Source organism: Cebidichthys violaceus, unplaced genomic scaffold, assembly GCF_023349555.1.
Source record: "Cebidichthys violaceus isolate CVI_PGR_0920_01 unplaced genomic scaffold, fCebVio1.0.p SCAF_27, whole genome shotgun sequence".
NCBI classification, from domain to species: Eukaryota; Metazoa; Chordata; class Actinopteri; order Perciformes; family Stichaeidae; genus Cebidichthys; species Cebidichthys violaceus.
In genome coordinates this window covers 1,555,278-1,577,099 of record NW_027176450.1, presented here as the reverse complement: position 1 = coordinate 1,577,099, position 21,822 = coordinate 1,555,278, and the positions used below count along the sequence as shown (strand labels likewise).

Genomic DNA, 21,822 nt, shown 5'->3' with positions numbered 1-21,822 from the left:
ATCAATGACATGACATTATGTGTATTTGCCCGTCATGAACATCAAATCCTGTTAAAAACAGCTGTTATAGACTATAAACTGAGCAATACAGCTTTAAAAGGCTCCCGCGCGCTCCCGCGAAAGGCAATCACTTTTTGGCACAAGGGCCGAGCCAGTATTCGTGGAATCCTATTTGGGTTCAAACTTTCAAACCAGAGAGGTAACCATGTTCATGACAGAACGTCCTCTTCTCCCGCTCTCGTTTTCAGTTTAAGACACTTCATTGGTCAACGCTCTTATCTCGCGATACTAGTGTAACCAACCGCTGCGCAGCAACCCCAAGTTAAATCGAATGTCTTTCCTCTGCTGGCTGGTAAGCGACGTATTTTGCTCTTGAGTTGTGATTCGGATGGACTCTCTCCTCGTACTGTATCTTATTACAACGTTGGTAGCAAGGTAAGTTATCGTTTCTAACTTTACTTAAATATAGCGTTAGGTATAGATACAGCGAGTGCACGAGACTCGTCCTGTCGTAACATTGTATTTTGCTTTGTTCGCCTTTCAGAAATCTTCATTGATTTAACCTGGTCGAGGGTTCACAATGGACAACGTCGCAGTTTCTAGACGACACCACACCTTTAAGAAAGTAAGTTAGTTATGCCAATGAATATTGTATGAAATACTACTACATGCAGTTTATTTTAACCCATGTTATTATTGTATTAGGGAAACAAGGAAAATGCTCAGCCTGTATATGGAAGCAAGTCCTTCATCAGAAGAGACAAAATGTCCGCTGCTCCCTTCCAACTGACAAACAATAAAAACGAGGACCCACGGTCAACATCTGGCAAGGCTCTGAAAAAGACAAAGACTGTGCAGAAAGAGGGGGAAGGAGCTGCTGCTACTGCTGCTGCTGCTGCTTCTGGTGTCAAACCACGTCAAACACACAGCCGGGCCTTCCTCACCGAACAGATTGTGAAACACAAAAAAATAGTTGCAGAAGCTCCAAAGCCACCGGCCGCTGGGCCGTCATCAAAATCCGCTCTCGGCATGTACAAAGGAAAGATTGTCCAGTCAAAAATTGGATCCATTTGGAAGTCAACCGCCACCGTGGGCGGGGCAGACCCCAAACCATCAGCACCCAAAACAGGGGGTCAAAGGGTTGGAAATGAGATGAAAAGCAGGTCCAAATCGGTTGCTGACATGCCTGGACGCGGCACGCGGAAACCTGTTCAGACAAGGTCCAAGTCAGTGACGGATAGACCGGCTCAGGTGACCAAGCCTGCTGTCGCCAGTTGTCCTGCTGGATTCCACTCGGCTCGCCCTCCTGTCAGGACCGTCCGGACGACACTAGCCAGCTCCAGCTCCAGAAACACCAAAGTGGCTCCCACCAAGGGAAGTGGGGCTCACAACTCGAAGCCAAGGATTCCAGTGACCAATAAGCAGGTCAACAAACCTCCAGTCTCAAGTGCCCTCAGTCAGTACAGATTTACCATGGAGACTGCCGAGGAGAGAAGGTAACGTCTTCACCCACATTCACACACTTGACATTTCTTTGGTGCTACTGTGCATCATAAATGTTTAAAAAATGTTTTTGTGTCTCCTCCTGCAGGGCGAAACTGGCCGAGTGGCAAGCCTCCAAAGGCAAGACCTTCAAGAGACCAGCCATGACGACCACAGAACCCTCTAAGACCAGAGTCTCTGCGAAACCTGCAGCAGATCTCAATCCACAGCCTCAGCCGGCTATACAGTGCAACCCCGAACCCAGACTGGAAGTCTGCAAGCCAGACTCCGAGGGAGCAGTGTTAAAAACGCACAGCCGAACTCCGATGATCATGAACACCAGTCTGGACCTGCTTGAAAACTCTGACGTTGACCTGCAGGACAGCGTGGATGATGTAAGAAGACATGCAGGGTTTCTGTTGCTGTTTTAGATATTACAGTGTGAAACAATGTTCTTTTCTTTGTTTCATTCTGACAGATTGTTGTAAACCTGTGTGATGCTTTGGAAGCCATGGAGACGCCCTCTAAATCTGATGGTAAGTCCACCAGTGGCTGTTCACTATGGTTTTGTTTTTTTAAGTTTAGAGTGCTATTCATCCACTCGGGTCACTGGATGAATATGTATTCTGACTGTCGTTGTAACATGATTCTCACACAAACGCATGTCATTTTTGTGTCCATTAGAGCTTTCACAGGTGACTGATGAGCACAGTGGCGTCGAAATGGAGGACAGCAAACCACAGTATGAATGTAAAGGAGAGCAGCAGCAGCAGAAGAAGAAGAAAGAGGAGATGGCCGAGGATGTCGAGCCAGTGAAGGACGGAGTAGAAGAAAGTGAGGAAGGAGAAAGTGACGATGAGTGTGTGATGGAGACCACGCCACAGATGGAGAATGCTTCAGTAATAAAGTACAGTGTGAAGACCACCCCATACCTGCAAAGGTGAGACCATCCACTTTTTAAAATCTGCAATACTTTCAATCAGCTGTTTAAATAAACAATGGCAACAAAGTTATTTCTCTTCACTTGTGACTGAAGTATTATTTCTTTCAAATATTCCTTGTTTAGTGTCAAGAAGACAATTGAAGCGGAGGCCAGCACGAGCCGGTCCAGGAGAAAGAGCAACATCAAAGATCTGAAGTTTCTCACACCAGTTCGCCGGTCCTGCCGCATCGAGCGGAAAGCCTCCCGCCTGCTGCCGATGCTGGTTGATCCGGATCCCTGCGTGTCGTCGCTGGCCGAGCTGCTGAAGCTGGATGACTATGCCAACGCCTACATCTACAGAAAAAACCACGCATTTCCTGAAGATCTGCCAGACCAGACTGCAAGGGGCTCTGTAATTTAAAAAAACAAACCTAAATGTGTGGGACTGGAGCTAATGGGCAGTTTATTCTGATGTTTTATATGGTTCTTTTAATAATCACAATTGTTATGGAAACATTATTCCTGTCTAATTATTTTTCTTATGAATTTGTTAGACTATCCTAACACTATTGTTCATTTTATTATAAGTTGACATGTATTGCCAATTGCACTACAATAAAATATTGCCTTATCTTAAATAGTTGTTTTTACTCTAGAAATCTTAAGTCTTGAACGCATCTTTATTCTACAGCCTACATATCGCAATACTATGATGAGACTAAAAAGTCAAGTCAAAAATCAAGCTCATTTAGCTTCCAACCACATAGTGTAGGCTGAAGTAAGCAAAGCATTGCTCAGTAATGACATCACAAACACTGAGGAAAAACAGCCACTGGATTCTACTTTATTCAACTGATGAATTCCTGAATGTAATGACTTAGCAAGTTATCCTTTCAGCAACTTAGTCACCATCTGGGGTCTCCAGATTCCAATGTCCCCCTGAACCCTCAGGGACTTACTGATGTCACCTGGTAAATGGGTGAGTGAGACTGAAGGCTTGAAATGTGGTAACTAGAAATGGGACAGCACGTTGCTGCAAAATATCATGTTACCATGACAATGTCAGTCAGGTCCATAAGTATTTGGACAGTGACAATTTTTCTAATTTTGCTTATTTATACAACCCCAATGGATTTGAAACTAATCAGTCAATGTGTGGTTGAAGTGTAGACTTTCAGCTTTAATTAAATGTCAAACAAAAGAATCACAATGACCGTTTAGGAATTACAGCCACTTTTAAACAGCCACGGTCATTGTGATTCTTGTTTTAGACATTGAATTAAAGCTGAAAGTCTACACTTCAACCACATATTGACTGATTAGTTTCAAATCCATTGGGGTTGTATAAATTAGAAAAATTGTCACTGTCCAAATACTTATGGACCTGACTATATGCAATACTTCCTAATTTGAACATTTTCCAGGGTCTCCTCATAAAATGAGAATTTCAGATTTTACTAATTGTCAAAACTGCTTCAATGACTAAAATGTTTAATAAATGTTCTGATTTAATTATTTTTTTCTTTATTCCTTAATGTTTGCGTACATTTAATATTTACGTCTCCATTACGCTTCCACTGGTTCCCCCGTGTTCAGCTCCCCATTGCAATGAATTGTGTCTGCATCTAATGCTGACTTAAGGAAAGGGTTCATAAAAGGGCTCAAAATGTCTGCGAGAGCCCTCAGACCCTCGATTTGACAGTGGGACAGAACTAAACCCTAAAGTGTGGAGATTGGGCCATGAACTGCTCTGACTAGTTAAACTCATAAAGTTCTCAAATGAATTGTATCAATGTTTTCTGTGCAGGTGTTAAATGAAAAAAAAAAGACAGCATCATGTTTAATCCCACTTTAATAGACCACATTGTAAAAACCCAAAGCACTCTTAATGAACTTTCTTTTGACCGCTTCATGGCGAATTATGCTTCCTGACATCAGCCTGGACATTTTGACACCAGCTCCCTCTGATCTCAGATGAGGCGTTTCATTATAACAAAAGAAAAAAAAAAAAGAAAAGAATTCACAAACCCCCCCCCCCAAAAAATAATCTTTGATGCAATTTTCTTCCCCCAAAACAAAAGTATAAAAAGTACTCTTTTGTCACTCATCTGCAGACCACAGGGGAAGGTGTTCAGTGCTGTGCGCTAAAAGGGTGTTTTCACCCACGTCTGAAGGTTTTATGTCCTTGAAAGACCCCGATTATCCAGATCTTTGACCTGAAATAAAGAACGAAAAAAATTTAAATCCAGTTTTCAATTCACTACATTGTAAGACCAAGAAAAGTGGCAAACTCTCACATGGCACCATTTTATTGCTTAATATTGATGAAAACAATTCATAATCCAAATAGTTGATTAGTTTTAGGATTCCCTACATTGCCCCAAAGAAACTGTTTCAGAAGATCTGATCTTGACCAGCAAAACCAATTTGGGTTCCCAACAGTCCTTACAGGCCGATTTATAATGACGAGTCGGTCATTTTTACCTTGTATATCCTAACAAGCCAGTGCTCTGTTGTGTAGGCCTCCTCCAACACATCCAGTTCGAAGTCTTTGTTCCCGATCTCAGCGTTCCTCACTCTGTCATAACCAGGTGGTCGCTCTGGAGAGAAGATCAGTAAGATCATCAGAATTACAGTACAAAAGGTTGCAGTTTCATATTATTGACAAAGTATTATCACACTAGAGTTGTAGAGTTACTCACTGGCCTCTGTGTAGACCTGGCCGAAGCGGTAGTAGCACATCTTGTACATGAGGCAGTTGAGCAGGACGGGCGAGCCCTCGCGGTCCACTCTGAACTCTCCGGTGGGAGTGTAGTAGTCGTGCTCCTTGATGTGTTTGCCCGTGTCCGTGCTCCCGCCGATACGGACCATCCACAGAAACTTGTTGATGTCTGAGGCGAGCAGATGGATGAATTAGAGAACAAGCAGTGCTAATAACAATATTAGGCCCTATTTTTTCCCCCCCGCTTTATCTGCAAATATCATACTTTATGCAAATCACTGAAAAACAACTCCAAAAGCTCAAAATACATGGCAACATTCATAGCATAGCTTAAGACTATTAAAGCCATCTCCGTCAAACTTCTATCTATACTGAGAATGTGTTTATGTCGACACAGTGTTGCAAGTACTGTACCGGCTCTGAGCTACTGATAATGGGGACGTACCATCTGAAGAATAGCCCGTCAGTCCTCCGAAGATGACCAGGACATAACTGACATCCAGCTCCCTCATAATCTCATAGGCCCTCTCCTCTGTGGACGCCATGGCCTACAGAACAAACAGCCCAGTTAGCTCAGCAGCACTCCATAAAACATGATCCTGCTGAAGGTTAACCAGATCACCTGTCCAACTCTGGAGATGTGCGTGTTGTTCCATGTGTTGTTGTCCACTAGAATGGTTCGATTTGCCATGGCAGTTATCTGGTAGCCATAATCCCACCATGACATGACTTTGGCATCCTGGAAACACAAAGATGCACTCAAATCGTTGAGGAGGTTCTTAAATCTAATGGAGATGATGGCGCATAACTCATAATCCATCTCCAACTCAGACTATTCAAAACCCTAGTGAAGAACTCAATATCTTTACTTATTTTAATTTCTTTGGGTATGACTGACCTCAGGGGTGTTGTGGCGGAGCCAGTAGTAGGCCTCTCTGAAGTCATCGAAGATGATGCGGCTGCCGTCACCTCCACGGGCCGACAGGACAATTGAGGGGGAGGAGTAGGCTTCGCTGGTCACCCAGGTAGAGTGGAAGGTGTATGTAATGAGGAAGAAGGCCATGACCAGAATCATCCCACTGGCAACCTGGTAGGAAAACACAGCACAGGTTGACATCAGGTTTTACCTTTCTGTCCGTGGGACCATGGACATGCTTTTATTCTGACTACTGAAATAAAAGATGGTGTGTGGGATGCTTCTCTTAAGAGTTTAACTGCATTTTATAAGTAAGCGAGAACACATGTGACCAAGAGAGACTTTCAACATTTAAAAAAAACCCCCACTGGATTACAAGTAAAAGTCCTGTATTTAAAATTATACCCAAGTAAACAAAATGTGCAGAAAAATATCTCCTGTGACTTATAATTCATTCATTCATTCATTCATTCATATATATATATATATATATATATATATATATATATATATATATATATATATATATATCTTAACGTTGTAGCTGGTTGAGGTGGAGCTACTTTTAACAGTTAGGTAGTCCAGTGGTCCATGACCCAGTAGTCCAGTCCCCTCCAAAGGGCCACAGGAGAAGGCTGAGGGGTTGTGACATAATCAAGGGGATAGAACGTGTTCAAATACTTTATGCACTTTTTTGAAATCACTAAACCACACAATTAAAAAAAAAAGTAATGGGGTAAAAAAGAAGGCTGGGGACCACTGGTTTAATCTTTACAATTGCATTGTGTTTTTTTATAATTATATGTATTATGTTTTTTATGCTGTAATCTAATCTGAAAAATGTATTGGAGTAGAAGTATAAAGTAGCATACAATGGAAATACTGGAGTTAAGTGCAAATACCTCAAACTGTACTTAGGTAAAAAATAAATTTAAAAAAAGTACAAAAAGAACAGAAGAAGGAACTCAAATATATTCATGGTCTTTGCAACCCTATTCTAATACCAACAAGGCAACATGTAGCTTTGTACAACATCTATTTTTTTGTTAAGTATCAACTCTAACTCCTGACTTGCTTCCTTAGCACAGTGTTTTTTGGTTATTTACATTTCAAATGGGAATAGATCTGGAACTACATATAAATAGTGATATCTCAATACTGGGATTATCGTCATGCATCCTGCTGGTGCTGGATCACAATGATGCCGTTCAACCAGTTTGAATTGAATGATGTTTCGTGTCCAAACGTGTGCACAGTCTACAAAATATCAACAGGCTGCAGGTGACTGCCCTCTAATAGCTATGACACGTCCCTCAGGCCTCCTACCTCATTTTTGATGGGGTAGGTGGCATCCTGCTGCTTCTTGCTCTTCTTATCCGGCCGGCTGACGTCCAAATTCTTCATGTATGTGGTTAGCACCTGGGACACGCCGATCCCCGACAGGATGCACATGACTGGAGCCAGAACCAACATCAGACGCACCTGAGAAGGCAACAGGCAGTATTTTCCATTTACTTTGTTATTAAGAGTCCTTTGAAGTGTGTGTGTGTCTCTCTTTCTCTCTACAGGATGTACCATGACAGCTGAGAAGTACATGCTGGTGACTCCATACATGATGATGAAGATCCTGGCGTCCGACAGGTTGTTGAAACAGTAATACAGACCAACTGTGAGGAAAGGGAAGGCAACGGTCAGTCAAAGCTCAACTACAACACGTAGCTGTGTGCTTCATTTGCATGAAACCCCCGTGTTACTGCTGAGTGGGCGCCTGCCTGGGAACATGAAGACCAGCAGCTGGAGATCAAAGTAGTATGAGGACCAGGTTGTGGGCTGGTGCTCAGAGACGGAGGCGATGATGGGAATGTTGTTCTTGGCATAGGAGGGATCCAGCAGAGAGTAGAAGCGACCCGTCCACGGAGAGATCTTACCTGAGGGAGAGATATACTTTTGGTCAGTCCAAAGCAAAAACAACTTATGATCAGTTTCTCACAAGAGGAAAAGAGAAGGAGTGAAGGAAAGGTTTTGCTAACGTATCTACTAGTGCACCTTTTCAACCCTCTTACCGGTCAGCATGAGAACAGTGCCCACAGACAGCAGGACGAAGCCCACCAGGGAGATGACGCTCTTGAACAGCACCTCAAACTGCTGGGCATTGAGTTTGCTGCGCAGGTAGTCCACAAAGGCGTGAATCTGGCACAAGCCAAACACACCGAAGGCTGCCATGTGCTCCGACGACTGCACCGGCTGTTTTACGAGAGAGGAGAGACAGACGGGGGTGAACTGTGTGCCACAGAACAGAGTGAAACCTCTTCAAACACATGACCTCATTCACAAACAGTGCGTAACCACAAATCTGTGCCTGAACCGTGCTTATAAGTTATTCGTACTCTGCGAGTAGAACTTCCTCAGTGCATGTGTATGCAGAAATGACGACAGCCCGGCTGTCTTAGAAAATACTCTCACTCTCTCACTCACTCACTCACTCACTCACTCACTCACTCACTCACTCACTATTTTATTAATATTGTCTCTTTTATTGTTTCTGCATGCTTTGTAAAGGGTAAATAAGTTGGCTAACTCTGGCACATTTACAGGAATGTTTTATTAATGTGCACTGTCCCTACCAAATAAACTCCCCCCAAAATTGGCCATATGTATTAAATAACTATAGAATTGATGCCCTTTCTTAATCCCTTATTGTCATAATAAAAATATCCAACTATATTAAACTGAGTGCCTTAGTCTTAGCTTACATTGTAATATACAATTATGTCCACATTGAAATGTAACAGTTTTGGTTTTCATTGACTCTGCCTATAATGATTGGCTACTACCACCAATTTCTAGTGCCATGATATTACGCATATGTAGCCAATGTTCAACCGTCTAATTCTTCTGCTTTTTTGCTTTAGGGTCCATGTTTCTCTCTTATGACAAACCTCTCGGCAGACATATTTCCATTTCCTTACAGAGAGAAAGGGGAGGTGGCAGTATGCTGATCGCAAATAGTGGGAACACGCTTGTAAATTTAGAATGGCTAACAACAAAACTGACCAGTGCACACGTGTCATGAATCCGACGGCAATTTTGCGTGCTCGCTTATTTTGTGCGCAAAGTAGAAACATTTCAATGCACATATTGGTCAATGAGGCCCAATGACTTTTGTATTGCTGAGGTTTTGCTAAGTATCAGAGTAACTCGTATAAGACAGTACGTTTTCACCATACCTGGAAACCAACAAAAGAGATCTGCATGGACAGGATGGTGCCCAGGCAGTAGACTGTGCAGTAAGCCACGTAGATTCGGTGAGAGAATCGGCCTGTGAGCATCAGAACCAGGACATGGAGGGGGATGAGGTTGATCAGGAACACGTAGCCACCCCAGGAGGAGACCTAGATACACACAAAAACCGTATCAGGACCTCTGTAAACTCTGAATCAATTCAATAAAACACCTGCATTTGTAGTTCCCCTCACCATGTAGAAGTAGGCCAGTGCGCACACGGACGACCAGTACACCGACCCCGTTTTGACAGCCTTGATCCACATGTAATAGGTCAACAGCATGCAGAAGATGGCAATACCTGAGTAGGACAGCACAGAGGGATTTCATTAACTACCTTTTTGTCATGTTGTATTTACATAATGTGTTATGCTCATCACGTGCAAACCTTCATTATCATAGGAGCCAGCAACAGAACGGGAGATATAACCAGGCACCACTGCAATCATGGCGGCAGCCAGGAGTCCAGCACCGGCATCCTACAGAGACAACAGGTGTACATCCTTACATCAGTAAAAGCATAATGAACTGGTTTTGTATTTTTGTCTTTGTTTTATTCTGCTGGTTTTTTTCTTCTGTAAAGCACATTGAAACATTTTGAAGAAAAGAGCAATATAAATAAAGTATTATTTTTTACATTACATTATTACATTACAGTCATTTAGCAGACGCTTTTATCCAAAGCGACTTACAATTCAGTATCTATCTACACACCGTAGACGCAGCTACGGGAGCAATTGGGGTTAACCCACGGTCATATTATTTGTACATACTAATATGATTCTAAAGGAGCACTGCACTCTACAACATAAGTTTATTTACAATCACAATAAATACTAGGCAGTAGCCCGTGAAATCAGTTGTACAATGTCTTCTGCAGTTTTGAAAGTAACATTCTTTTGTCGGAGAAAATAACCCTGATGATGTCATTATTTAAAAATTTTTAGCTTAAGAGACCAAATATTTAACAAAAAAACGGTGTTATCATGTGGCGTTGTGGAGTTTAAAAGATGTGGGCATTTAACAGGCAAAGAGAACCTAACAAGGACACTATTGAGATGCATTATAGAAATCGTCTTCCTAAGAGTCATGATATCTGACTCTTAGGAGTCCCTTGATTTAATACAAGTGTAAAGGTAAATCTCTGGAATTCCCATTTAAAGAAACATAGGTTTGTATTTTATTAAGAATTCATAACTTTAATAAAATTGATCGTGGTGTATCTTATCATGCGTTTTCTACCTTCAACTCCTTGGTGAAGTGGTAGGTGACTATGGCGGTGAAGGAGGAGAACAAGGGAGCCAGGAAGACACAGACATTACGGATGTCAATGGTGATGTGGAAAAAATGTAGGACGTGGTACAAGAGGGCAGAGGTGATCATCAGCCCTGGTGAGAGAGAAGAGACAAGAGGTGTCCAAGTAAGCTTTGCACTCGTGCCAAAGAAAAGCAGACATGAATCTCTCTTCTGAAACTTAAATAACACTTGTACTGCTCTGCTTTTGGCATCAAACAACCCAGAATAAAGTTAAAATGCTCACATTCATCATTCACATTATATTGTGCTATTTCATTTTTATTCTTTCCGATTCCTACCTGGATAAATGGTACCGCCAATGATCCTCCCCAGAGGATACCATGCCCTGTCGTCAAACCAGTTGTGAAACTTATAAAATCCTTCTTCTGTCAGGAAGCGGGTGGTACGGTAGTTAAAGTACCTGGAGGTGAGATGACGGCGTAGGTGAGATATTACTTTAAAAATAAAATAAAAAATAAGGAGGTAAAAACTAGTACCAATCCTTGGAAATAACCATGACAGAAGTAGAACTTACGGATCAAACTCATGGATGACACTTTCAAACCTCAAGACGGAAAAGAGTCTGGTGGAGAATGCTGAAGAGAAAGAAAAGCACATGGATCAATGTACTTGTTTTTAGTATTAGCGAGAGAATGCTTCTTGTGTGAAGTGGAGGACTCACAGAGGATAGCAGCCATAGACAGGATGAGCAGCTTCAGCAGCGTGTCCTGCTTCTCATAGGACAAACGGAGGAAGCCCAGCTTGGTCATTTTGGCGAGGTTAGGGATAGCTCACCGTACTACCTAACGGGAGGAAGACAAGCACTGTAAGACCCAACATTGCCTAATATAAGTAAATGACAACATATTTTAAATGGCATGCGTTAAGCAAGCCAGATATACGTTGCTCATAAAATCAAAGTCGTAACAACTGTAGTGAGTCAACTTCCATCTCCAGCCCAACCAGATAAGGCCACGCACTACGATGTGGCGTCAGGAACCAGGAAGCACCCACACTGGGAAACTTGCAGGGATTTCTGCCCGTCTTCTTCAGATTTTGTACACTTTTGCAAAGCTAAAACACAAACTATCAAGCTCAACAGAGCTCTATTTAATGCTAACTTTGAGAGTTAGTTTTTTTTTAATTTTTTTTTTAGTACTGGCAACCGTTCCAACATCACAGAGCAACGAAATGAACAGCAGACAATATTGTTTCACTACGTTACCTATTAACATGCATTATGTGCACGTTTACAATAAATGGAAGCATTGTTATAGCCAAGACAGCATCTTATATTTACTCAGTATCAGGCCAGCTAATGTTGACGCTGCTTCCATCCTGTTTTAAGTGTTTGAGTAGCTAGCGAGGCTAACCTGCTAGCTGCTGTATAATGAATAGCCTAGCTCCGCACCTCTTCTCTAGATTATTTGGATGGTATCAGCGGCACCTTAACATATGGCAGCAGGACAACAGCCTAAAATAAAAAATGTTGCACTTAAATGAGTTTCACGATTTAACGTTTAATGTTCAGCAAGACTCACCCGCTCCGTTCCTGTTACTCATACACTATTCACACACAACCTACACTATGTACTAACCCCGCCCCCACAACGCTATACTGCGCGTTTATTGGTTGAGCGGCACTCAACAGTAATCTCACTTGAATCTGATTGGTTCTTTGGCTGTCATTCAAATTTGGTTTCCTACCTTGCCGCTGTCCTGTAGTGACGTGTCCTTAGTGAGTAGAGCAAACATGTCGTCCCCTAGTGGTGACAAACTCTCAAGATACTGCTAAAATAATAAATCAGCGGCGCAACCAAAGCCTAAAATAGTACATATCAATTGTTAACAACTGTACGGTAACACACCATCAACAATTGGTTTGATAGTTTAAAATGATTCGTTTATAATCTGGAAGCTGTCAGTTTCTCCTTGGGTTCAGATCAGATGGCTTTCCTTTACATTTTTATCAATAATGCAGATTTATAATACAATACTTTATGTTTGTGTTTTAATATCTTTTCAGTGTGACCACTAACTTTGTGAGTTCTCAAACCAACAATAACTGTCCCACCTTCCACCTCATCTTTTCACTGTTGAGTTTGAATGTCCTGTCTACTCCTCACCATGGTATCAAAAGTCCAAAACAGTGATACAAATATTGAATACTGACCAATTTTATTGAAATTAGACGTATTACTTTTACAAAACCTCACTCACATACATCAGTCTGCACAAACACTATGCTCTTCTTACAATAATTGCACATCGTTTTCAAAAATCATGGCCCCTCCCCATGGCCATGAGCTCTGATGAGTGAGAGAAAGCTCGGTGACTGAGTGGCTGCGTGGTGGTGAACTTCTGGTTGAACATTCGGGGTGTATTAATATTATGTACAGCACAGAAATCGAACAGCCCGATGATCCACAGGGACCAATTATATTTGCTACAGCTCTCTAGGGGGGAAACTAGAGCAAGCGGGTCAAGGCTGATCACCCATTTGTTAAGATAAAAAGACATTAACTATCCTTCCATTATTACAGAGCGTAGCATTGTAGTGATTGAAGTGAAATAAACAGAACATAGAAGCAACAGTTTGGCAGTGTCATCTCTCCTATCACCTACTCGACTCACACTGACTGAAACGCTCTGGCAGCTTTTCCTTTGCTGGCGTCACCTCGTGATTTGCAACATGCACATCTCATCGGACGGTAGAGATACAAATTGGGATGAGACACCAAGTTAACCTTCAGACAACACACGACAAGAGTGACTTTGTTATTTGGTTTCCATGACTAAGGTCACCAATCCTTTCTTATAGCAGCTCCTGAACTGGTTTGTATATTCCACTAAAAACAAAACTCTTACAAGATACAAAGCCTCCCTTTTTTTTTTTTTTTTAAACTATACAAGGTTACTTCTGGAACAGCAAGGACACCATCATTTGACATAAAAACACGTGCAACAAAACATTCAACCTGCGAGGAAGGAACGTGACTTGCAACATGACGCACACATGTACTGTGGGTACAACAAGACTGTGCTTTGCTTCTGAATACAAACAAGCCCCTTCAGTTAAAAAAATCCTTTCCTCACACGTTTGTTTAAACATATTAAAACTACAAGATTTCTTGTGCTGTAATTTAGTAAAGGAGAGTCACTCAAATGGCACATTATACAAAAAAAAAAAAAAAAAAGCAATGACAGAAAATTCAAAAGAGCGGAGTCTATAATGTGTTTTGAGTGTGAGGCACGGGGCAGTCAATTTTTTGTGTCACACTGAAAATGTGTCTGGTGGGCTCTGCAAACGAATAACCAAAGGGATAGAGATTAGATAAAAAACAAACATGTAAACCCTTTGTCCTACACCACATATCATCTTCAATTAAGAAAATACACCTGGAAGAATCACTTTTTCACACTGCTTTCACACACGGGGCTTTTCCTATCTCCTTCAAGTGGATCCATCATTGGGTGGGGAGAGGTCTCTGGCGGGTCGGTGAGGTGTGGGGGGATGACAGCCTCTCTGAGGAGGTGGACGACGTCAGGGAGGACTGCAGGTGCACCGTCTTGTGGAAAAGCTTGTTGCTGATCAGAACGACCAGGGAGAAGAGACGTAGCTGGAAGTGGCTGAACGAGTGGGAAAAACACAAATGTGGTCAGTGGCTCATGCATTACAAGAAATTATTTTTTTTAATGGAAAATTGTTATTTATTTCCCACTCACTACAGCTTTGATGGCGTCTTGGCCTCATTAGCGCTGATGATGAATAGAGGGAAGAGGATGGAGAACAAGCAGCCACTAGGGAGAGAATAAAGAATATAAACATTGCATACGGTAAACACAGGAAAGGATAACATGAGGTCCATACTCCTGCTCTTTTAATGATTCCTCCGTGTTATGTGGTATTTTGTAAAACATCTACATCTTTACCTGTGTTACCCAAACCCTATAACAACAATCATTATTTTATTCTATTTCATGATTGACATTTGAAAAACATTTTAGACTGGAGAGAGGATCCTGACCGTCGATGATGTTAGTGATTCTCGAGATGTTTGCATACTTGCATTTACATTGCTTTTAAAATCCTTTAGTTTTTTAAGAATCCCATGGATCGGAAGTCATAAATTGACGTTTTGTAAATATTTGAGCTGAGATTATTTTGTTATATATTCTGTTTCCAATGGTCAAGAATGAAGTTCCAAATTAGGAAAATGTCCTCTCCCTCACTATTTGTCTTGTGACAGAAGGGAGACATAAAAACTGCATATGAATTTAAACAAAAAAGAAATACACAAAAAATGTAATTTCAAGGTCTGTCGAAATATTCATGGTCACATCTTGATGAATTATGTTAAACATATTTTGGAGTTTTCAAGAGTTAAAAAAAGTACAGTAGATCATAAAGTAACCTGAGAACTGTTTCTATGATGATGATGTGTTAAAAAAAAACATCTGTAGGAGAGCTGGAGAATGGACCCAACATAGACAATCACGCTTTAATTTAAAAAATGTAAAAAAGCAAGGCTGCACCTAGTGCTTATCTTCAAAATCAATAAACATTTGGGTTATTTTCTTTATTTCTTTTTACAATGTAATAAAGGCAAAACACATAACAAATCCAACACTATGATGACATGACAACCTCACAAAAAAAGATTTAAAAAAAACAACAAAACCATTGGACAAAAAGAAAAAATAATAAGTTAAGATCAAATGAAATGAACAGGATCCTTTCAGTAATTCAAATAATTAGGTTGACAGTACTGATACATTTAGAAACAGAAATACACTTAGGAAAGGTAGAGAGTTTATATTGTGTTTTATACAGTCTCATTCTATTTCATCTTGTGTTTTTTCAAAAAGAAATTAGCTTTGGACTGTATTTTTTTTTTTTTAAGAAACTTGTAGAATATATTCTAGAGTAGGAATCACCTGTTTTATAAATTGTTCCAAAAGATTCTTTCCAAGGTATCAAAATATAAAATTGATCTTGTCAGAAGGAACAAACTGAGGGGAAAGCAGTCAGGCCTCCACTGAGTCTTACCTGATGATGTATGAGGAGGGCAGGGCGGTCAGCAGAGCCATGGGCAACCCAAAGCCAAAGTAATAGGGCCAGTTCCTCTCGATATTGGACAGCCGTTGGTGCATCTCAATGCCTTAAACAAACATTAACAGTCTCAGTTTAGTTTGAGCTCTCCATTCAATGGAGATGATCTAGGTGTAGAATGGACTGCGAGTATCTCACCGTGGTTGAACCAGCGATACTCAAAGCAGTACAGGGAGTAGAGCAGCGACATGTGGAGGAGGCTAACCATCTGTCCAATGGCATCGATGGGGAAGAGGCTAACAATCATGCCCTAGAGGACCACGAGAACACACAACACTGACATTCACCAGGAGGAGAGAAATGTGCATGTTCATGCTTTAGCTTACAGAGTAGAGATTTAGATTGTTGTAATATTTGTTAGAAAGGAATCAAGACCAGTTGTGGTGCAAAAAAAAGTCTAGTTGATTTCAGAATAAAACAACAACAACAACAACAACAACAACAACAACACCAGAAAACTCTGAATTGAGAGTCTGTTATGGAATCGTTTGCCTGACATGCTGGAGAACTCATGAACGGCATGACTTTGTCGGTCAGAAAAAGCGATAACAATTGCGCACTGAGCAAAAATTTGGTGAATCTGAGCCTAAAGTGACAACAGCTTTACTCCATCTGTTTCAACTCAAACACTCTGTGAGACGACTGGAGAGCATCAGATGCAGAGGTTCTGGGTAAATGCACTACAGTGTGATTTTATAGCGCTGACAAACAGAGAAGCACAGACAGGGACGTTATTTTTAAAGGAAGACAAACCAAAGTATCAGTCTACATAACATGTACCTGAATGAGGAAGAGTGCCTGGAGAAGAAGGTTGAAGAGCATGTCTGCGATGATCTTACTGACGCTGGGGAACGGCTGCGCTTTACATCCAGACACTTCAAATGCTAAGTCGGCTATATCCTGCAACAGAGAACAACAGCCTGATATCTACACCTGTGTCAACAAAGCAAATGAAAAAAACCTTATTAAAATTACAAATATTAAGATGTTGAAGATGTGAAGCTTTGTGATGACAATATATCATGACAGGAGCTAGAAGGTTACTATAAACAAATGTAATGAAATTATATCAGTAGTGATCGTCTCACATATGTTCCATTTAGTACATTAACTTATGTTTTCCATCAACCTGCGTTAGCTGGAGTTTCAGGCCAATTCAAAGACTTCTGTGTTGTGTGCCTGCAGATGTGTCATATAAAGAATAACCTCCAGTGATGCCTCATTGCCTCATACCTTGTTTTCATCACATTTCCAGCAGCTGAAAGGTTTTTATTGTAAGTCACAGGGCTCCAGTTTAATGGTGTGACTTCTCTCATCTCTGAAAATCTAGATCTATAGCTACAGGATATTTCTGTTTTTTTGTTGATAGAGGATCAGTTTGGACATATCACAGGAAGAATGGACTTGCTCACAAAGTATGGGAAAGGCAGAGCTGGTTTTATGAATCCCAGCAATTGTGATAATACGGCCCATTTGTGAAGTAAGCTGTATTTTACTGCAACCACAGAGAGGTCAAAACCCCAGCAACAATTGTAGTTGAGTTTTGACTCTTTGACTCATGCACCTTGGAAGGAGGACTTCCACTTGGCTTCTACTCTATTCCAAAAAGTCACAATCCAGTGACAATAACAGCATATCACAAACGTCATTTAAGACCCTTGAAGAGGATGCAACTTAGTGAATATGGCATGTCAGACTATGTGATAGGATCTATGCATAGATTGCTCTGACATCACACCATTACAGCAGGGCCTGACCTGGAACCAGATGGCGTTGACTATCTTGCTGAGGACGAACAGAGGGAGAACCCAGAGAGCGCTGAAGACGGAGGTCAGGATGAACTCTAACCAGGACCACACACTGCCATGGAGGGAGGGGTCACCTGGAGCAAAAACAGCTTGTTGACTGACTGGTTCCTACCACGAGCCAGATTCACTAGCAGCCATACATACCGATAATTTTTGCTGTGAGAGTCTGCAGCAGTGGGATAAACACCCGGTAGAAGAGAAACAGACTGAGCTGGAGAGAGAAATGACACACAACAGGGTTGACATTTTAAGAATGTAGCAGAGTCTTTAGCTGACATTTACAAGAGGGACTTTACTTCTAAGTTTACAGAAGCTAAAAGATAAGTTGGGGACAACATGTTGCACGTTGTAAAGTTTTCAGTAGTGTGTGAGACAAGGATGTACTGTAACAGTAAGTTCAGTATCTCACCCAGAACACTCCTCCATTCCAGGCACAGCACTGAAAAATCCTGCTGGCTACTTTGGGGTCACTGAAAGAGAAAATAAAATAACGTCAATGTGCATCACTGTTGAATATCATATGTGTAGTTTGGTTTCACTTAAACTTTACTTTTCTCCCTTAACGGATGCTGTAAACACGCCTCCGTTTGCAGACTGATGGTATTTGGAACAGTGGATTTTGATCAACTTCAATTGAACAACATGTTGTATTTACACAATCATAAAGTCATTTTCATTATTGACAGGGACATGAGCATACGGAGCAAATTCCAACCCCTTCTTGTTTACACATGCAAGGAGCCACGTTGACCTGAGTTCAGCGCTTACTTTCAAGCCGTGTAAACTGCTGCTCTTTAGCGAGGAATGCCAGAAAAACCTCTTGTCTCAAGGTAAATATAGCCACTTAACTGGTGGAGCTAGTGGGAACGGCACACAGGAAGTTCTCCTGAGATTATCATGTCAGGAAGAGTTACAACTTTCCAACGTTTTAAGAAAAGCTGCTATAAATTCCACAAACAGCAATGATGTACGCAGACACATAAACAAATATCTATGAGCATATCTGACTCTGGCCGAGTAAGAGAATCAGTAGCAGTGCAACCAGAATATGCAGCTTCTTCTTTGGCCTACTTGTCCGGTTTGCGCTCCTCACTCTGTGCCCGTCTCTGTGCTAGGGCCCCGCTGGCCCTTCTCCTCCGCTGCTCTTCCCTTTTCTGCTGGATTCGGGCATCCAGCTTGGAGATTGTTCCAATCCCCAATATGGAGTCCTTGATCCCCTAGAGAAGCCAGAGCGAGAGAGAATACACATACAGTGATTGTTTCTAACTTGTAAAAATGGCCACTGTGATGATGGAGCTTTGCATTGTCTCCTATTGACAGATCCCATTGACGATATTTTAGAACTTGATGGTTTCGAGGATGTTGTATATCATGCATTGATCCAGAATTATATTAATTTCTTACTTAGTGCTATTAAAACCACACATATGTTCTGCTGTCGGCAGATGACTAGTTATAACTGAAAATATTATAGGATCAGGGAGATTTCATGACAGGTCAAAATATATAATTGAAGAGATTATTGAGATTCAACTCTTTTTATTGTTATGAAACGTTATTTATGCTTTAATAGGGCAAAATGCTGGTTATATTTCATCATGGTGTTTTTCCAATAACACTATTTCTCAGGGTCACTCTGTATTTCACACTTTTTATGACAGTGGTGTTGTCACCGCCCTCTCACCTTTCAGCCAATCCATGGCCTCTTAAGCAACTAGCTGACCAACTGCTACCTGTTTAGTAAACAGAGGCAGAAACTAACATCTGTTCTTATTTATTTAGCTTGACAAGGCTGGGTGTCACCTGACCAGGCTGTCTAGCTAGCTGGGTATAGCTGTGAGCTTTGTTGAAATGACAGTTTTAGCAGCAGCAGCTAATGTTAAACTGGATTACTTTGATTAGTTACCTTTTTTCAAATTCATGATTCATTTATATTCACAATATATTCATATGATAATTATTGAATTACATCTTCTTTATTTATTTAATATTGAACACTACATATGATGGCTCTACAAGTCTATTGTGCTATATGCAGGTAGCAGAAGGACACATAAATGGGATAACAAAAGAGACATCTGGAAGACAAACATTATCTTTGGACTCTTTTGGAGTACAGCCAGCACACACATTCAAGTTCAAGGTAATAAATAGAAAATTAAGTTCTACCGTCCCCATTTGAACTTCATACACCACACACACATCAGTCAGAGAATGTTATGGTTGAGTTTTTGTAGATAATCTCTGTGGACAATACAACATTTATATGACATGAAATGTGATGTTTATTACTGAGGTCATATAGGTGGTGTTGTGCTGTCCTGAATTATATTCAAAGGCATCTGTAACATTCTGTTGCAAAATATAATAAACACCTATCGATATAGGTGTACCTAATAAAGTGGTCATTGAGTGTATGTCTGTGCTATTTCAACATAACACTGAATTTTGAATTCATGGATCTGTTTCACTGTCAATGAACTACACCCTTGAGCCTTGTGTCATAGCTCATGTGCGAGTACACCGTGTGTGTGTGTGTGTGTGTGTGTGTGTGTGTGTGTGTGTGTGTGTGTGTGTGTGTGTGTGTGTGTGTGCTGACCGTCGCAACATTGCGGAGGAAGGCCCTGACGCTGTCTGTCATCTCTGGACCAGCTGCAGATCCATCAACTGCAGAAGGAGGGGGGGCTGGCGACCTGGTGGTCAGCGCTCATGGCAGGGAGGGGCTCGCCCAGTAACCTGCCACAACCCAGAACCAAGGGAATAAAGGGCAGGAGCTAGTGGGTGGAGAACACTTTCTAGAAATGAACAATAACCTTTAAAATGCAGATCTAACCAGCACAAGACTCACTGTGGTATGCTGGGAGATACAGTTGCTTGAGGCACATATATTTTGCTTGCATTATAATATAAGGGCGATTTTGTTCACTTAATTTCCCATGTCAGCCTTAATCAATAACATTAGTAGAATTCAGCTCAATCATGCAAAATAATCACTCGTCCTTTTAGCGTAGCGATCTTGGCATTGTGGTAGTTAATCATGCATACATGAAAATCAAAGCTTCTAGTAATACATAGTTATTATTTTACTTCAAAGAATAACTACAAAAAATCTTCTGGTCGTGACACTTGCTTTAATAACCTTAAACTTGAATATGTATTTTCTTTGTCTTGGACACTATACTATGATGCCACGAACAATTGTTGGCGTCCTTTAAGTGCAGTTTAATGTAGATCACTCAAGGAAAAACAAGGAAAAACAGAAAACAAACTAGTTTCCAACTTCATGAATAATGTGTTATACAAAGAGAGAGGGGGGTCGAACAGGATCTGATGTTATTGACTATCCTAACTGAATTCAGGGATTCATAACTAATATTTGCTTAATAAATGCTGCTTTTGTCCTTTGCTTGTTTAACACACCCATGAATGTGTCTGCTTGGTAACGTTATAAAACAACAACGCCACCTCTTTTATTCTCAAACGGACTGGGTCTCGGTCGATTATACACGTTGTATAACAAGGTGACAGTGAAAACGTTAATTCAGCCCGATTCTCTTCACAATAACGTTACTATTTGTGTAAGTTAGCCCGTTAGCAAGCTCAGGGGGTTAACGTTAGCTCAAGATAGGTGGTAGCGAACAGTCAACGTTAGACGGCTCGTTCTTGTCAAAAAAGTCATTACACTTTTACATGTGAAGACACTCGTTGTGTAGCTAGTCTGGTTAGCATGATGTCTCCGGTCTCACAATCGTTTGACTTTCGTTGGTTTGTTTAGTGCTCTGCTAGCTTGTCTGTCTGTGTTGCTAGCTAACCTAACTGTTAACGCTCAACAACTAATTTAACTGTGGTGTTTTTCGTCAGGACAACACCTCAGCACGCGTGTAAAGTCAGACAGAGAACACGGTTCACCGCAGTATCGTCCTTACCTCATGCAACAGGCCCGGGGATATGTTAACTTCGTTAAGTCTTTCTTTTGCCCCCTTAACGTGACAACAACAACGACCACACAGACACTACCAGCAGCCAGGGCCGTGCAAAACATATTGCGCAAGCTCCGACTTCTAAGGAACATGGGAATTGTAGTCTTCGTTATTGGAGGATGAAGTGAGATGAATAGAACGTGTCATTTTCCTCTTAACAGTAACGAACAGGGAACTAGCGTATTGCGACAATGATTGGAAATGTTTGTGTACGCCCCATGTGTGTATTATTTTATATATATGTATATGCATTCAGTTGATAATATAATATATAATCAAGCCTTAGGTGATACTGCATTTC

At 41.2% G+C, this 21,822-nt stretch overlaps 3 protein-coding genes across 5 annotated transcripts; 1 reads left to right on the top strand and 2 right to left on the bottom strand.

Moving 5' to 3' along the window:
* The first annotated feature begins 327 nt into the window (after positions 1-327).
* Positions 328-3,441, top strand: si:ch211-266i6.3 (cytoskeleton-associated protein 2). Its single transcript, XM_068721251.1, has 7 exons — positions 328-435; positions 545-625; positions 706-1,496; positions 1,592-1,877; positions 1,961-2,018; positions 2,167-2,422; positions 2,549-3,441. Exons 2-7 carry the CDS (start codon positions 581-583, stop codon positions 2,823-2,825), a joined length of 1,713 nt encoding a protein of 570 aa, XP_068577352.1. The 5' UTR covers positions 328-435; positions 545-580; the 3' UTR covers positions 2,826-3,441.
* Positions 3,442-4,238: 797 nt separating this feature from the next.
* stt3a (STT3 oligosaccharyltransferase complex catalytic subunit A) lies at positions 4,239-12,223 on the bottom strand. Its single transcript, XM_068721276.1, has 18 exons — positions 12,162-12,223; positions 11,303-11,423; positions 11,156-11,216; positions 10,920-11,041; positions 10,567-10,712; positions 9,713-9,803; positions 9,519-9,625; positions 9,270-9,434; positions 8,106-8,286; positions 7,815-7,970; positions 7,618-7,709; positions 7,369-7,524; positions 6,025-6,213; positions 5,749-5,865; positions 5,572-5,674; positions 5,107-5,295; positions 4,889-5,004; positions 4,239-4,620 (listed from the first exon to the last, which is right to left on the bottom strand). The coding sequence occupies exons 2-18, from the start codon at positions 11,388-11,390 to the stop codon at positions 4,582-4,584; spliced, it is 2,118 nt and encodes a 705-aa protein (XP_068577377.1). The 5' UTR covers positions 11,391-11,423; positions 12,162-12,223; the 3' UTR covers positions 4,239-4,581.
* A 558-nt stretch (positions 12,224-12,781) lies between these two features.
* ei24 (EI24 autophagy associated transmembrane protein) lies at positions 12,782-21,567 on the bottom strand. 3 transcript variants are annotated; one of them, XM_068721230.1, is made up of 11 exons: positions 21,468-21,567; positions 20,141-20,336; positions 18,613-18,758; positions 17,951-18,011; positions 17,686-17,752; positions 17,491-17,615; positions 16,514-16,633; positions 15,872-15,983; positions 15,671-15,782; positions 14,347-14,421; positions 12,782-14,250 (listed from the first exon to the last, which is right to left on the bottom strand). In XM_068721230.1, the coding sequence occupies exons 2-11, from the start codon at positions 20,180-20,182 to the stop codon at positions 14,088-14,090; spliced, it is 1,023 nt and encodes a 340-aa protein (XP_068577331.1). In that variant the 5' UTR covers positions 20,183-20,336; positions 21,468-21,567; the 3' UTR covers positions 12,782-14,087. The 3 variants fall into 3 exon arrangements, with proteins under 3 accessions (XP_068577331.1, XP_068577332.1, XP_068577330.1); XM_068721231.1 differs by having other exon boundaries at positions 20,141-20,315; XM_068721229.1 differs by having other exon boundaries at positions 20,141-20,277.
* Between the last annotated feature and the right edge of the window lie 255 nt (positions 21,568-21,822).

Bases quoted from the DNA above. Each gene is read 5' to 3' on its own strand.
- si:ch211-266i6.3 (XM_068721251.1), top strand. From the start codon at position 581: ATGGACAACGTCGCAGTTTCTAGACGACACCACACCTTTAAGAAA. The intron at 2,019-2,166 runs GTAAGTCCACCA...TGTGTCCATTAG, and splicing joins GACGCCCTCTAAATCTGATG to AGCTTTCACAGGTGACTGAT. The intron at 2,423-2,548 runs GTGAGACCATCC...TTCCTTGTTTAG, and splicing joins ACCACCCCATACCTGCAAAG to TGTCAAGAAGACAATTGAAG.
- stt3a (XM_068721276.1), bottom strand. From the start codon at position 11,390: ATGACCAAGCTGGGCTTCCTCCGTTTGTCCTATGAGAAGCAGGACACG. The intron at 9,626-9,712 runs GTTTGCACGTGA...TGTCCTACTCAG, and splicing joins TGGCTCCTATGATAATGAAG to GTATTGCCATCTTCTGCATG. The intron at 7,971-8,105 runs GTAAGAGGGTTG...TCTCTCCCTCAG, and splicing joins CACTGTTCTCATGCTGACCG to GTAAGATCTCTCCGTGGACG.
- ei24 (XM_068721230.1), bottom strand. From the start codon at position 20,182: ATGACAGACAGCGTCAGGGCCTTCCTCCGCAATGTTGCGACG. The intron at 17,616-17,685 runs GTATGTATGGCT...TTTTTGCTCCAG, and splicing joins TCTCACAGCAAAAATTATCG to GTGACCCCTCCCTCCATGGC. The intron at 14,251-14,346 runs GTGAGTGGGAAA...CCACTCGTTCAG, and splicing joins AAGACGCCATCAAAGCTGTA to CCACTTCCAGCTACGTCTCT.